This window comes from Candoia aspera, chromosome 2, assembly GCF_035149785.1.
Source record: "Candoia aspera isolate rCanAsp1 chromosome 2, rCanAsp1.hap2, whole genome shotgun sequence".
NCBI classification, from domain to species: Eukaryota; Metazoa; Chordata; class Lepidosauria; order Squamata; family Boidae; genus Candoia; species Candoia aspera.
The window spans coordinates 149,481,172-149,498,368 of NC_086154.1; the positions used below are offsets into that span (position 1 = coordinate 149,481,172).

Here is a 17,197-nt window from a genome sequence, read left to right on the forward strand (position 1 = left end):
ACCTAAAAAGGGATGTGGTGGCACTGCGGGTTAAACTGCTGAGCTGCTGAGCTTGCCGATCGGAAGGTCGGCGGTTCAAATCTGCATGACGGGGTGAGCTCCTGTTGCTAGTCTCAGCTCCTGCCAACCTAGCAGTCCGAAAACATGCAAATGTGAGTAGATTAATAAGTACTGGTTCGGCGGGCAGGTAACGGCGTTCCGTTCAGTCATGCCGGCCACATGATCACGGAGGAAGTGTCTACGGACAAACGCCGGCTCTTCGGCTTTGAAACGGAGATGAGCACCACCCCCTAGAGTCGGACACGACTGGACTTAAAGTCAAGGGAAACCTTTACCTTTACCTTTATATAAACCTACAGGATTTCCTTTCTAGGAACCTGCTTGTAATGGTTTCATATTATGAAGGGTGCCCATGTCTTTCTTTCTTGTTATCTTGTTTCCTTATCAGGTGTAAAGCCATTATTTTTGTAGTTGGGATCTTCTGTTTACAGTAGTACATGCCTGAATTGTTTCTGATGGCTGGCCAGTCCCTCCCTCTCAGCCCAACTCACCTCACAGGGTTGTTGTTGTGGGGAAAATAGGAGGAGGAAGGAGAGTTGGGTATGTTCCCCCCCTTGACTTATTTATAAAAATAATAAAGGTGGGATAAAAGAATCTAAAAAAAAATCTATGTAACCTAGTAGTTCCTGCTCTTGGCCTGTTTGGGTGCAGAAGACCAGTGGCTCAGTGCAACTAGCTTTGGAACAAATAGAAATAATTGTTTGGACCCTTGCCGGTTCTTGGTGCGTGGGGGGTGAGTTTTTCAACGCACCCTAGGCCAAGACACTAACCCTACCCCTGATTTCTCCCTTCCAGTCTTAACCAATTGTGTCCTGGTCTTCCAAAAATACAACAGCAATTGCCATTGAAAAGAAGACAGGTGGCCTTCCCCAAGCTGTCCTCCTCCCCCCCCCCCCTGGTAATCTAAACGGTGTTCAGCATTTATTTATTTGTTTATTTATTTATATTTCAAATTTCCGTCACCGCCCATCTCCCCCCAAAAGGGGACTCTTTTGGCCAACTTTATCTGGGCTTGGAACAAAGGCAGGCTCTGGCCTGGCAATTCTTGGATGGGAGACCTTGGGAGAATATTAAGGCTGCACAATACACTGGGAAGTCAAAGAAGCATCCCAGAAGAAGGCAGTGGCAAGACACTTCTATCCTGTTGTCCAGACAACTACATGGAAGCATCTATGAACTTGTCAACAGTTGAAGGAGAACAAGAGCTAACTATGAAGCCGTTTTGGATATAGACATGGGGTGGCGATTTTTTCTTCCACCCTTGAGCTGGAAGTTGGGCCATGTGATCTGTTGCTGCCATTACCAGGAGATGAAAAGTTCAAAACCCTTTTGGAAAACAACTAGAGAAAATGGAGCCAGGGAGAAAGTGCTGACCCTACCATCCTTAGGCAGGTTCTTTGATTGTCATGAATTGCATCAAGCATACCTAAAATCTATGGCTCAGAACTCCTACAATCTCTTCCCTTGTGATGCTTAGCCTTAGAAAAGCAGCGGGCAACTTTTAGGCAATAGAATTACGGTACAGGTGTGTGTTTCATACACAGCCAGATCTGCCTGTACAGCTTGATTACAACCTTGATTAGTTTTTGTGTGACTTTGTGCATTGTGGGCATCTAGCCCATTCAGTTACTTTATGGTTGCATGTATTGCATAGACACAGAAAATGAGGTAACTCGATATGCAAGTCAAGTTGTTTTATGGAGGGAATTAGATTTCCTTTTCTCGGTGTCCATGTGATGTCAAGTTTAAGAGAAGCCTTATACACTTTTTCCCACCTGCTGAAAAATGGGAGAAAATTGTGTCATCACTTCTTGGAACTTCAGGGGCCATCATAGGTTATTCACCACTGCTTGGAAATAGAATTTCCTACTCTTTTCTTGTTCCAGTCACCTGAGGAAGAATCAGTGGATGGGCACTGAAATGGATAAATGTGTTACTGGTATCAGAGCCCCACAAAATGGAATATTTAAAAGGCCCAGGGGATCCAGCAGGGCAGCCCAAAGCCCAAACCTCCATGTCAGGTTGATACTTTCCCCTGGGGATGAACTGGAATGAAGGAAATGCAGCTGTTTTATTCAAAAATCAGGGGAGAACATAAAGCACTGGGTCAAACCACCTCCAGAAGAGTTAAGCTGTCTATCTTCCATGGGTGACTAAATCAAGCCCTTCTAAATTTTGCAAGTTTTAGTCTGTATAAACTCCAGTCAAGCAGCATAATTCTTGCCATGTCAAGGGAATCAAAACCAGGAGATTTAGGTTAATATAGATTGATCCGTCTCCACTACTCGATTCATAGTAGTGTGAAATTGGATGGTCTTGGTGAATCTTTCCTTCAGCTCCTTTAGGCCCCTAAACATACTTACTAAAATTGAATGTAGAAGGGCTTTCTTATGAGCAAATATGCATAGAATTGCACTGTTAGTCATGGATACTGGCCTTTTTTTCTTTTTTTGCTTTAACAGTAGCTCATACTTTAGATGTGTATATATGTGTGTGTGTGTGTGTGTGTATACACACACACGAGGTATATGTGTGTGTGTGTGTGTACACACACACACACACACATACACATAGTATATACACACTGTGTATGCATGTGTGTGTAGTAGAAGAGAAGGTTTTTCCTGTCAGGAACATAAAAAACTTCCTGTGCTATGTCACATCTTTATATCCATCTAATCCAAGTTTGGACTACCACACCTGAGCTGCAAAAATACAGATGATCATAAGATGTTAGCAAAGAGGTTAGCAAAACCTTTAATTCTTTGCTGCCATGTAGCAGTCATCTAGATTTCTGCAGCCCAGATATAGTACCTCTGTGTTGGACCATGATGGCCAAGCAGATTATGTTCTGCAAGCAGAACGTAAAGCTGCTGGTACCCACCCACAGCACGCTGCCTGTCATGCTGGAACTCATATATAGTCAAAATGATGGATAGATACTTCTAGTCTGAAATTCCTCCCATGTGCCCTTTAAAGCTATCCAAGTTGGAGGCTAAATCTACAGCTTTTTTGGTGGGTGGATTCCACAGTGGAACCAAGTTCTGGATGCAGAAGGGCATCCTTTAGTTTACCTTGAACCTCCCACCACATAGCTTCATTGGAAAATCCTTGTACTACTACAGTTACTTTTGTGGTTGTTGTTATTATCACTCCGGCGGCGAGATGGCACGCTTCCCCAAGAGTGCTACTTGTTAATGCTCTGCAGACCAAAGTGATTTGGAATTTTTCCCAAGTAAACTGAGCATAGCAAGAGAGTAAAACTCTAGGGGGATATGGTCTAAATGAGTTGTGGCCAACTATCTGAGACATGGAGATGCACTCTGATTTTTAATGGATAGTCGAGGGCTTCAAGGGAATGGCAGTGATGCCATGACATCACTAGAGAGACTGGAACTGGGTTTTTCAGCTCCCTCTCCACCCATTTGGAGGGCTTTTAAAAAGAAGTAAGAGAAGGGCATTCTATGGGAAACTGTGCTGCTGCTGTTATCCATGGTTGCTGTCAGACAAATGTGGGGGTGGGCTTTGGAGGCTGGGAAGGAAGGGACCCAGAGGCCTGTGGATAGCCCACCCTTGATCTAAATGAAACCTACTGGAAACACTATGTGGGGTATACAGATTATTGGACTTTTTCCTTTGCTCTAACGATCTGTAGCTTTGGAAGGAAGGAAGATTGAATGGTCCTGCTCCTTCCTCTTACAAAGGCTCATAACACAGGTATCCAACTCCCTCACACATGCAGCAGTCTGGTTATTTTATTCCAGAACAGGATTGCACAAAACACTTGGCAGTTATTGACAATATGTAATCACACCCTTCACACATTTTCAGAAGCCTCAAACTGCTTCCTTTTAATCACGTTCACCCTCCCACCCCAATCTCCGGAGGCTGTTGCCAGAAATGATGACAAATAAGTGATCCAGGCAGACACGAACTTCTGCCCTGACAAAGTTCTCCCTTGACCACCTGGGAATAAACGATTTAAGTACATTTCTGTGTCAGGTGCCAGGACCTGATATTTTAAGGATGTTAAGCATCCAAACACTGAAAATATAATTAATTCTTAATCAATTAATCCTAGAGATAGAGAGAGAGATGATAGAGACAGAGCAGAGAGAGAGAGAGGGAGATGAATGATAGAGATAGTCTTATGTGCTCGAGAAAGCATCTTGCAGCTGGTGAGGTAAAAGGAAGCTTGCTTTTTTCAAGATGGCGTTTCTTATGTCTGGGTGAAATGGCCCCACTCTACCTCATGGGTCACATTAATCCAGACCACCATAGCATTCTAATTTGAGATGGTGCCTTCATTTGGAAAATCAAGTAACTCCACTTTGATGCCCCAAAATCAAAGTTTTGAGATGATCCAACTTGATGCGGCCAATTGCTACTCAAGGGAAGAGGTCTTTGTGCCTGCACTGTGCAGGCCCCAAAAATCCTTTTAGCTTCCTCTTTGGAGCTGGGTAGTCATTCCAATATAGTGTTTTGAAGGGAACACCACCTCGCCTTTGACTTGGGTTTGAAATAATGCTACAACATCAATGCAGATATATGTTCCTAAATAGATATTGCCACTAAAATCAGCAAATCTGATTAATTTATCAAGAAAGTAATGTTTTATTTCCTGGGATAAGCGTAGACTATTTAGGGACAGGCTAGATTATTAGGGCCAGTTCTTAGAGGGTTAATGGGCCAGAATATGTAGAACGTAAGGTATGTGTAGTTGACTTTGAGATGGTGGGTTACACAGAATAGGCCATGGAGCAACAGAATTAAATATAAGCAGTTTCAATGAAAGGAATGGCTACATTCTGGCAAGCTTCCATTGTGATGCTGAGACTATGTTGATACAGAGAGGCTGAAGCATCCCTGAATTATAACAGCAATGAGAACAATTTGAGATTATCTGAAGTGATGTACACAAAGAAAGGTAGAATTCAGATTTAAACATTTTACAAACAACCCTCTTTAGATGGTAAAGTTTATTACTTTGCTTTCTTTAAAATGTGGCAAGCCAACCCCATGCCAATTTTTTAATGTAGCAATGCATATTTGTCACGATAGGACATATTACTCCCTTTACTTCCAATGGCCTTATGCCACTGGTGTTCCTTAGATGATAACCGTTATGCATTACTTCACTTGTTTCCCTCTGCAGAAGGTCTTATGGGAGCTCCTACTTATCCTGCTGGCTGGCTCCCTGGCTCCTGCTCCCAAGTCCTGACCTGATGATCCCACTGATTATGAGCCTGCCCAGTCATTCGTCTGGTACCTTCTGTGGGGGAGGTCTTGAGTCTCCTGCAGAGCCCGTTGACGTCAGTGTAGGTCTCCTGGACTTTCTGGAGAGCTTCAGCCCCACGCAGCTCCATGAGAGAGCGCAGCTCTGACAGGGTGCAGCCAAAGCCCCCTGCATGGTTCATTTCTCGCCGCTGGTTTTTGGGATAGAAATCCACAGAGCTGTTGGCCATGTCTCCCATGCTGGACGTGAGCCACAGCCTGGCTGGGTACACTGGGCAGAGGTGTGGGGAATGAAGAGTAGACTTGAGCTAGGTTAGCCTGGTAGATAGAATGAAAAACCTGTGTGTGGGGGGGAATGGAGAAAGGCATACATTGGCCAGAAAGGAAAAGTCAACCCTGCAAAGAAGGTCCATCCCCACTGTTTCCTGGTTGGAGGTTCTTCTTGCTTACCTGCTCAGTCCCAGCTGTCTCCTGGATTCATTCTATAGAGCTTCAGGGGTGGGGCCACAAGGTTTTGTAGAGGCCGGCCAGCCAGGGGACCAAGCCATGGAAGAAGCAGAGAGGAAGGCCTTCTCAGAGCTTGGCACAGAGGATGTTCCTGCTGCCCAAAGGAAACCTGTTAGAAAAGCAACAGTGCAGTCATGAAAATGAATAGATTTGCTCTTGCTACTCATTCAGGCCAGCACAGCCTGAAGCTGTCAAGTCAATCAATGTCTGCAGGAACACAGAGAAATAAGCCAGGAATGTATAACTTCCATCAGCTCAAGGGCTACATGAGTCTTAAGGGCTAATTCCCCCAAGTGGGCTTGGCCAGGGCGTGTGCATGTGTGTGTGTGTGAAGAGTTTTAAGAAGTGTGATAGTTGCCTCTAAGGCTTTATGTGCCTTTTTTTCCCTAAATGTTTTTGGGGGGATCCAGAGACCTGCAAAAAGGATGTTGGTAGTCCACATGAAGCCTATGGGCCACACATTCCGCACCCCTGCATTAAGCCATAATATTTAGTTTTAGCTTAGCTTGTTGTATGAGCCCAAACATGAATGTTTGCCAATCAACATTTTATGGCTTAACTCAGTCAGTGTGCCTTAGTCAAGAACTATGATTAAAACGTAGCTTGGTATAGTGTGATGTGCCAATTGAAAATCTCTTGCTGTCTCTCCACCTTCCTTAACCTTTCCTTGTTAATCATGCTTAATTTGTGGATGTTCTTTAAAATGCCATTTTCCAAGGCAGGGCCTGCAAATCCCAAGGGCTTGAATAAATGTTGATACATTGTAAAAGGCAGCATGATGAAAACAGTAAGGGAGATATTTAACTACATGTAGGTCTGTAATCAATGGATTAAATTTAAACTGGTTTGCATATTACCCAAACCCTCCTTTGTCTTTTCAAATATATTGATGTAAGTGGGATGCAAATTTACCAGATTAATAAATCAAAGCTTCAAGCATTTAAATCAAGCAAAGAAAAGAAATTCCTTAGTATTCTCTGTAATATACCATTTAAGGGATATACGCATGAAATATGTAACACACACACACACACACACAAACTGCCCCACATCAGGGTCTTGTTAAAGAGCAAAACTGATAACAGGAATTTTCTTATTTTCAAATAAGGGAGGGGGAATAAGTGCTTATTTCTAGCTCTGACTGGCAACTGTGCATAATGTTTGGAGAAAAGGGGTATCTGCAGAGTTCAGGCCTTAATTTGAATTCATCTCCAGCTAAAGAAACAGGTCTCATGTTTGAATATGAAAGGCAAACAAAGCATAGAGGTTTCATATAAATCTGTGAGTTCTAACAGAAAAAGAAGGAAGTGGAGTCCCAATTTTTAAGGAACCTGCATGGAACTGATAAATTTATATCAGGGCTCTATAGTGCTTCAGATTCTAATTTTTAAAAAGTGCTTTGGCGCATGGAGATGTGTAAACCTTTGCATCTCCTTAAAACAGCTGTGTCTTTTCCAGGGGTTGCATGGCTGCCCTCAATTTGACTTTTGGAAACAAATTTGAAGCATTCCTCAGTCCTAATTTATACAAGTATGCCTTCTGATATGCTCATTTGACTAATCAGTGAAGTTATTCATTCATTCATACAAGTATGTCTGAATATGTTTCCCAAGTGCTGTAAGTGGGGATTAAACTTGGATCAGTACTCTATCTGGAACCAACCAAATCAGCCAATGTTGTGAAAAAAATCTTCAGATGTGGAGAGAAAGGTAGCATAGAGGGAGAGTTGGTGGGTATAATATAAGAATATAGACGCTTTAGGATATATAGTGATGGTACTGAATGATTCATGAGTAGTAAATGTAATTAATGCTAACATATCTAGATTCAATACCTAACCCTATAACTCTGGCTTCTAAATAGCTTCAAGGTCCATCAATTTCCAAGACTACAAGCAAGCCTCGACTCCATTCTGCTCTATGTTATTAATTGCTTTTATGTAATTCATTCCACCTTTAAATCCACAACATTTTGGAAGTATTATCAGAAAGAGGAAATGGAAGACTGCGTATATTTGAGCAATCAAATGTCTAGTTTCCAGTGCTGACTTCTTGTCTTCTAAAAGGGCATGTACACACCAAATGCCTAATGTAAATAAGGTAATTGCACCTCATTATCTCCTGCTTCTTCATTGATAGTGGACATTTTCTTCATGATGATTTCAAAGAGAGAAAGCTTTGGCCCAATGTGGCTGGTGCTATCCAGGAATGAAACCCCACTCCCCAAGTCCTTTATTCCTTCTTTCCTCCCACATATTATTTTTCTTTCTCCCAAATGCACCACTGCAAGAAAAGGATGGACTCTGTGCTCCATAATGCACCCCAGCATAATAGCTTGCAGGGTAGTGATTCCCAACTACTCCCTTTATGTGGATTGCTTTATGTGCATGTGACTTCTTGGTGGTGCCCATGGAACTCCAAAATTAAATATATTTTTAAATTAAAATGGTCAACATCTTGCAAGATTTCCAACTTTCAGGAGGAGATTGTGCTGCTGTCTGAAATACTGCGAAATTTTAAGTGAGGACACTAACCTCTTGCAAACATTTAAATGAAAAATGCCAATATTTTACAAGATGACAACCAAGAACACTGAAATCATTCAAAATTTGATAGCACTTGGAAAAGTGTGGTGGCACCGAAGCTCATGACCAACTGCAGTATCCTCAAGGACCACCAGTGGTCCCCCAAGCACAGGCAGGAAACGCTGACTATACAGTAAATTGGTGACAGTGCGAAGGATCTGTCCAGGGTCCTGAGAAGGACACCTCAGCCAGTTTTCTGCTTACTGTTGATTCCAAAGCATTCAGACAAGTGGCTAATGTAGTGACCATGCTCATATTTTCACCATGATTTAGTATCTGTTCTGTGATCATCATTTATGCAATGGTAGTAACATCCTTCATTTATTTATTTATCAAATTTAGCACTGCCCGTCTCCCCCCGAGGAGGGACTCTGGATGGTTTCCAATAAACACAACACATATATTACAGTCCAGTAGAGAAATCCCTGCTTAGTTCTTCCTGGAATTCCTTTTAAATATATGGTATTTTATAATTATATAAATTAATTAATCCTTATTTTAAGAGGGATGCTTTAGCAAAACTTTAGAGGATACAGGTTTATAAATGGATTCCTCTCTCACCTTGAGCTTGCTTGTGCCATCCAGTTGTCATGTCAGTGAGAAAGACTGACACCAGCCTTTCTCTTATTCGTTTATGTCCGGAAAGAGACTGATTTTGTAGTCAAACATGCAATTTATCATTTGCTTTTAGAAGTGGACCAGTCAATTAATGCTTTATCTCTTGATTCTGTTGATTGTATAAACTGGATTTCATTTGTCAATGCTAGTATTAAAAGTTTAGTGTTCTTCTGGCTCTATGGCTCTGGCTCATTGTGGCAACACAGACTTATTTTGTTTCAACAAGGAGAATTTCTGAACTCACAAACTATCAAAATGCTCCCTGTGTATTCATTATAGTTCTGCAAGGACTGATAATTAAGATGATTTTTTATAGCAGATGAGCAGTAGCAGCACTGTAATCATAAGTAGGTAATCATAAGTAGGTATAATATCCTCCAAAAGTCACAGAAAAAACCTGTTATAACTAAAATAGTAGCTGTGTTCAAATAATATGGTTACTAATGGTTTCTCACATAGTAAAGTAGTTGTCTACTTTAGGATTCACTGTGTTGTATGAATGCAGCCAAACTGTAGTTTAAAATTGCTTCGAAAAATTCGTGTCAAGTGAAATCAGGAGTTCTTCCAAAATAGATGCTTCTCTGCCAACTTACTTTTCTTATCCACTAGAATTAGCCTGGTATTCTGAATCACCATCCAGGAGCTAAAAAATGATGCGGATAATTAAGCAAGCCCAATAAGAGTTTGTACTTTGAAACCACCAATGCCTTGTATAATCACTGGCTTTAGAACTCAAGACACCCACAGAAAGTCCTAATTAGTATGATCAAATCCATGGTACCCTAACACAATCCTTTGGATCCAAACCATAAACCAGAGAAGTCCAACACATATCTTTATGGATGTGAAGATATGCTTGAAGGGATATGGACTGATGAGCTTCAGGGACCAGAAAGCAGGGTTTTAATTCCCTTCCCATGTTTTTTTTTGGCGGGGGGGGGGGCAAAAGATTATACTTGAAGAGTTTGTCTTGGAACTAGACAAAGAGACGCAAAGCCCAAATGATAAAAGACATCATGGGCAGGTGCTTAATTTCTGTAGATCCCAGAAACCAGATTTTCTCAGCACAGGACTGGAATTACCTAGAGGCAAAATTGTGGTTACCATTTAACATCCCCAGCCTAAGCCATGTTTCATTTGGATCTTTTTTTCTTTTGCTTCTCATTGGTGGGTTGCATGGGAATCTGAACCTTTAAACAAGGATTTTACAGTTGCCTGGTAACTGGATGTCACCACTTCCAGCTCAGGAGTGTGCCCTGCCGAAACTACTTTTCTGTCAGAGCCAGAATAACAGCAGTTGCTCATTGCCTTGTGCACAGATCTTTCCTAACAGTAGCAGAGTTAGGTCAAGCAATAGATAACAAGAAATGGAAGTTCTTTAAATGAAACTTCAAATAGCCATTGTCAAAGACACACAAGGTAACGAATATCTCCAAAAGTAGGATTTTTTTTTCTTTTAGTTCTCAGGCAGGGAAAACTGTGTGTGTGGGATTTTGTGTATCAGGTCCCCAAGTAACTGAACTATCTTTGAGTAGTAGTCATCTTGCCTTGGAAGAGGGGATCTATTTGTTTCAAACAGCAAAATGTCTTGGGTTGTTGGTCAAGACATCCTTTCTGCCTTTCCTGGCCTTTCCCAACCTGACACAGATGTGTTAGGATTACAATTCCCAGAATTCCCAGGAAATTTAGAGGGCCCTAGGTTAAGGCTGGATGAGCTTACCCCACAAGATGATTGTCAGATCATTTGGCAGAAATCCCACCTAACTTGCCTCGAGCAGTTTGGAAGCAGGGATACAAATATATTGATCAGAATAATGCAAATCAGTTTCTTATCCCTACCTTAGTGTGTCTGAAAAAGCTAAGCAGATTCATTCCTGAAATGAAATCCCAATGCTGAAGGCTGGAATGAGAGGTTGGAAAACCATGCCAGAGGAAAGCAATGATAAACAATCTTCCATATTGCTGCCAAGAATCTACATGGACATGTCCATGAAAGCAAAACCATTGGGAGTCAAGCCCAACTAGAAGTAAACCTTAGATGTAGCTCTTTATCCCCAAAGCATGGAAACATTCCCCCACCCCACCCCCACCCTCTGTAAATAGGAGAACTATTGGTTTCCTGTCAGGCTAGCCTGGAACTTTTGCTGAGAGTCAGCTATAAATACTTAAAAAGAAAACAAGCAGCAGTACAACTCCATGCACGCCTGTTCAGCGCAGGTCCCTCAGAGTCCCTCAGCAAGGGGAGCTTGTTCTTAAGTACTTAGGAAGCACAAAACAACTTGTCTGAAACAACAAACCACAAAATGCACATGCAGGAATTTTTTCCTGTGGACTGCTAATTTTTGCATATGTGCACATGCATACCCATACATTCACATAGACACACAGACATTCGCACACAGTCACACATATATTCACACAGACCCCCACACATACACACAAGCATGACCAACAGAGGCAATGAGAGTGAGGAGTTTTACTACCTTTTCACCGGAGCTGAAATTTCTTAGCAGGACAAGCGTAAAATCCTTCGTCCCTTTGCATCACTTTAACAAAGCCTCCGTTTAAAAGGGGCACTCCTAAATAGTTGCAAAGAATTCACATCCTCAAACTGTCACACTTTTGCTCTAGGAAATCCACAATACAAATTCACAATTTGCATAGCAGGTTGATTATTATTGTGAGGGCAAATGCCACTCGGGGATAATAGAGAGATAAGGTGGTCTGTTTGGCACAAATACTGAGAACATAAGAAACTTGCTATGCTTCAGGTCCAAGGTGAGATGACTTCAGAAAGGCTCAGATAAGTTATGAAAGATATAGGCCTCTTCTGTTTGTCGTCCAGGAACAGGCATGCAAAGAAATACTGCCATGAAACCTGGGATTTCTATCTAAGAGTCATGGCTTATCTGCTATGAATTTATCCAGTCCCCCCTTAAAGCTATTTGTCTAGCAGCAGTCAAAGACAAGTTTCTTCTCTCTGTCCTAAATCTCTTCCCCATCAATTTTGTTTCATGGGATAAGCCTGAGTTTTACTCTTAGGAGAGAATGCCCTCCAGTAAGTATAGGGATAGGAGAGGGAGGGCAGGGAAGGAGATAAGATACACTACTATTTTCCCTGACACTATGTTCTAAGGTCATTTTATACCTTAGGCGAGGCAAAAATCATTCTGTTCTCCGAGTGGCCAAATCAAGAACTAAAGTCCTTGATAAACATACATACATACATACATACAATCACATCACAGTTCTAAAGAAACATTTAAAGCCACCTTTCCCATCTCTGTTGGGATTGCAAAACCCAGAATTTCTGAGCCCCAGATTGTGATCAGATGGTTTAAAGTTTGCTTCCCACCATTCCTGCAAATAGACTCAATAATCTGTTTCGCCATAGCTGGAGCCAGAACCCATGGGCGGCAGGGGGGAGGGAATGGGAGGAGCTCTTTATTAGTGGCAAAGTATTTTACCTTTGTAAATCATTCAGGGAGGCTATTCCCCACAATGAATAAATACATGAACAGCTGTTCTTACACATATCAGTACTGTTCTTACACAGAATCTCAGTTCTTAGCCCAATCAATTGGCTATTTAGCCCCTTTCCTCATGAGAATGGCCACACAGATGCCATAGGGAGATTTCTTATACTTGATTCTGGAGACAGAAAATAATCCTTTGTTATTTTCTGATTAAGGCAGTCAGCAATGTAATGTCTCTGAAAACTAAGGTAGCAATTATTAAGAAATCTTCCCTCCATCTATTAAACAAAACCATTTAAAGCTGTTTATTTTTGCAGCAACTGTGATATCTTATGGGCATTCATTCCATAGGACATGTGTTCTTTTCGTTTTCCCACACTGGGGTTGAAAATATACATGAAATATTTTGTATATTCAGTATTGGCTATGTAAAAATAATCATAGATCATTGATAATAACTGCAATAATTATGATAATGATAATAGTAGTAGCAATAGCCCATTGAAAGGAAAGGTAGAGGCTCAGCAATGAAATGGATATACAATTTGTTGGAAAGTTCTATTCAAACAGTTTGAATATAATAGCTCTGTCCAGAATAATAAATAGGTAAGCTGATAAACTCTTATTGGGCTAACCTGCATACTCAATACACAAGTAGAATTTTGTACAACAAAATAAATCTTTGTCATATCAGTTTCCTCAGAAACAGTGTCAACAACCTTTGGTAACCCCCTGCTAGAAGGTAAAAAGTGAATTCTATGGAGGCACCTAGGAGCTCCCACCATGTGTTAATGACAAGGAAGAAGGACTCTTGCCTGATTTTTGGATGACACAAAAGATACACAAATTGCAAGCAATGATGGAGGACATAAATCTTTAAAAAAGTGATTTTGTTCTGTTAGAATATTCAACTGAAAGCAGTTAAATAAAAGAATGAACAGAAAATCAGTCATAAACTCCAAGCACTCAGAATTAATGACCATGACCTTGGCTTTGAGGTTGTTTGTGAGAACAGCAGCCATCTGATTCTGTATCTTCTCTTTGCAAAAACAGCAGAATCTTCTGGTACCTTTAGGGTTAATGTATTCGCTATTGCATAACCTATTTATGCAACAATATTAAATTTGGTAGTCTATAGGGTGACACTGGACTCCCGTGTATTTGCTGCAGTAGATCAAAACAAGGAACCTATATACAACCCAGGTGCCCTATGACTATATTACTTTAAAAAGCATAGGAGGAATACAGTATCAGATAATACTCTACTATTGACCCAGCATCACTGCACATTGATCATAGAGATGACTAGCTTAAAATACTTTCCCCCCAATGTATTTGCCATTTGCTAGCGTTGATTGGAGTGTGTGTGTGTGTGTGTGTGTGTGTGTGTGTGGAGGGAGCACTCTGACTGTCATATGATCTCCTGGTAAATATTGCATGGTGTTTTTTTTTTAAATGTAGATTTTCTTTGAGGAAAGGCTGCAGAAACTATATTTTCAAGGGAGGTAAATGTATGAGTAGGTCTTTTAACAACCCTTGAAAGAGCACTGAAAAGTCAGCCAATGTTATTATTATCATCCTCCTTAAGCAAAGGGAAGAGCAGGATACCATACTGTATTCAAGGAAAAGAGAGATTTAAACTGGGTGTTTTTCAGCCTGACTCAGGTACACTGAGTAAAGCCTTAAGTGCATTTCTGTAGAAGGTAGGATTCTGGCAGCTGCAACTTTGCTGCCCACTTTAAACATCTGTAAGTTGAAGCATGCCACTGAAATTTTGTCCACCTAATCTTAAAAGGTCTCGGAAGGAGCTCTGTTCTAGGATTAAGTGGTCAGTTCTCCAACCTGGGTTGCCAATTTTTAAATGAGCTTTTATATTTTGGGTTGCCAGCTTTTAAATGAGCTTTTAAAATCATGTGGTTAGCTTAACTAGCAATACAGCGTAGACAGAGCAGACCCCTGGAATTAAATTAAGAAGACTTGGTCCAATGTCCTGCCAAAACAGCTCTGGGCACTGTCTCTCAGTTTAGCCTTCCTTGCAGGGAAGCTGTGATGATAGCATTTGGGGGAGGAAGAGCAATTATGATTAAGAAATGCAATGATATCATTTATCATTATGAAATGAAAAAAAATCAGTAATTTTCTTATTTCTGCAAATTGTACTGCTATTCAGGACCAAAAAAAGAAAAAAAGGATAGGCTGTTTCTCTTTTGACCAGTTGGCAGTTTGGCATCCCTCTTTCTAGTCTGTTCTTCCACCAAGGAACTTGCTTGCGTGCACAGACTCTCCCTGTGCCATTGCCACCTTAGACTATCCTCGTAACAACCCTGTTGCTGTAGGTTAAGCTCAAAGTTAGAGTTACCAAGCAAATGTCAAAGGAACGGATCATGGATTTTGGACTGGTCTGTCTAGTCATTGAATCACATGTCAGAATTTATTGCTTTCATCCAGAGATTTTCATCCGGCATCCCTAGCCCACCTGACCTATTATCTTGCTGATACACCACCCCTATCCCAGTGGTGGGGAGCACCCATTGCCTTCTAAACTGTGTCTGTAATTTTTCCTCTTGCTGCTTCTCTCTCTCATCATCTTGTTACATCACTAATCTGACAGTGCTTTGGCAAACGGAGACTGACTCTGCTCATTTTCTTTCACCCTGGCAAGGTGTTTTGCTAATAATAGCACAGCTTGAGATCAAAAGCACCTTAGTCAAAAGTTGGCTTTGACGCTATGGAATGAAAGTCGGTTTTGTCCTCTTCCATCTCTGGCATCACAGCATTCTCAGCTGTAAAGGGACAGTGCCAGCCCAAGGCTACCAAAGAGGACAACAGGGGATCGCAGGAATCCACCACAGCATACCTTTTGGCCAGCTCCTTATTGCAGGCCCATTTCTGGTCTCTCAAATCCAGTCAACAAAGCCTTACTTAGAGAATAGACAGTGGTAGCCACCATCCCACCCCGCTTAATGCACAGCAGAGGCTCCATTTTTCAGCCGTTCTAACCTCTCCCTAATTTTTTCTCTCCAAGTCTTTCCAGCTACTTTTCCTTCATACAAGGGAGGGGGTTGGGGAACAGGTCAGATCCAATTTGATTAGTCATTTGGATGCAGATTTCTCAGTTGTTCTGCTTTGATTTCTGAATTTTCTGTTTGGATTTTCAAAACTGATCCCTCTTAGACTGATTTCACTCTGCTTGGGAAATGGATTCAACCAGGGAAAAAGCATTTTTGTACGTGCAGAAACGGCCATAACCAATTTGATTCAACAATTCCAGCTGAATCAACAATTTGATGTGGAGATTTGATTTGATTCAGCGATTTGATTAAATCATTATTGGATTTCTGAACAGAACAGACTGTTTGCACATGCAAGGCTGTTTGGAATTTTTAAACTAGAGGAAAATATGACACCCTTGACCTTTAACAGTACTAGTGTTGTGTCAGATCCAGAGAAGCAGGAAAGGTGTTTGTGGTGCCTTTCCTCCACCCACCCTCAATTTAAGAGACTTCTTGTCACTCCAGATTTATCTAGGCCCAATTTAAAGCAACTTTCAGAAGTCTCCCCCAATTGCGCACCATGAAAATGTTATCTGGATGGGGAAAACAAACCTTTTTTCTTAGGGCCTGCTGAAGCTCAGGGTTAAGCCTGCAGGGAAGGCAGTCGTGAATTCAGTGAATATTGTTAATTTCTCTTAGCCTTCAAGCTGGACCAAGTGACTGAAAGAGGGGGACAGAGAAAGCAATGCCAACCTCAATGGTGGTGCTATGAGACCTGTATCTGAGCCATACAAGGCTTAGCAAATTTATTTACACTTTTAAAAAACTCCAGCCTAAGAAAAAGACCTGAAGTACATGGAACATGGAGTCCTTCTGGTTGTCACTGTATCACTGGACAAACTTCTTGTGACCCTTGGAGACCAAAATAATCAGGAAAAAAATCCACCATGGCAACCAAGTGGAAACAGATTACCTGTCCCAAAGAGGAAGTTGAAAGGGGACAGGATAGCTGTCTTCAAATATCTGAAGGGCAGTCACACTGTAGAGAGTTTGGACTTATTCTCACTTGCTCCAGAGAGCAAGACTAGAACTAATGGGATGAAACTTCAAGGATGTAGATACAGATTAGACATTAGGAAGAACTTCTTCACAGTAACTGCTGTCAGTCAATGGAGTAGGAGCCAGACATCCTGAAGAGTGAGGTTGAATGGGCCTTAAGAAGCATTGCTAATAACAAGGCAGCAGGAGACGACGGCATCCCAGCTGAACTGTTCAAAATCTTGCAAGATGATGCTGTCAAGGTAATGCATGCTATATGCCAGCAAATTTGGAAAACACAAGAATGGCCATCCGACTGGAAAACATCAACTTATATCCCCATACCAAAAAAGGGAAACACTAAAGAATGTTCAAACTATCGAACAGTGGCACTCATTTCACATGCCAGTAAGGTAATGCTCAAGATCCTGCAAGGTAGACTTCAGCAATTCATGGAGCGAGAATTGCCAGATGTACAAGCTGGGTTTAGAAAAGGCAGAGGAACTAGGGACCAAATTGCCAATATCCGCTGGATAATGGAAAAAGCCAGGGAGTTTCAGAAAAACATCTATTTCTGTTTTATTGACTATTCTAAAGCCTTTGACTGTGTGGACCATAACAAATTGTGGCAAGTTCTTAGCGGTATGGGAATACCAAGTCATCTTGTATGCCTCCCAAAGAATCTG

The 17,197-nt window shown here is 41.4% G+C and overlaps 1 protein-coding gene across 5 annotated transcripts in view; it reads right to left on the reverse strand.

The window, feature by feature from the left end:
• The window catches only part of ATP2B3 (ATPase plasma membrane Ca2+ transporting 3), a 121,713-nt gene that overhangs the window by 70,818 nt on the left and 33,698 nt on the right, over positions 1–17,197 (reverse strand). For 3 of the 5 annotated variants that reach the window (XM_063294231.1, XM_063294229.1, XM_063294227.1), the window contains exons 2-3: positions 5,746–5,911; positions 5,330–5,634 (exon numbers count right to left, since the gene is read on the reverse strand). In XM_063294231.1, the coding sequence (XP_063150301.1) occupies positions 5,330–5,534 (205 nt within the window). In that variant the 5' untranslated portion in view covers positions 5,535–5,634; positions 5,746–5,911. Of the gene's footprint in view, positions 1–5,329; positions 5,635–5,745; positions 5,912–17,197 lie in introns of those variants that run through there. The other 2 variants (XM_063294228.1, XM_063294232.1) reach the window with 2 other exon arrangements.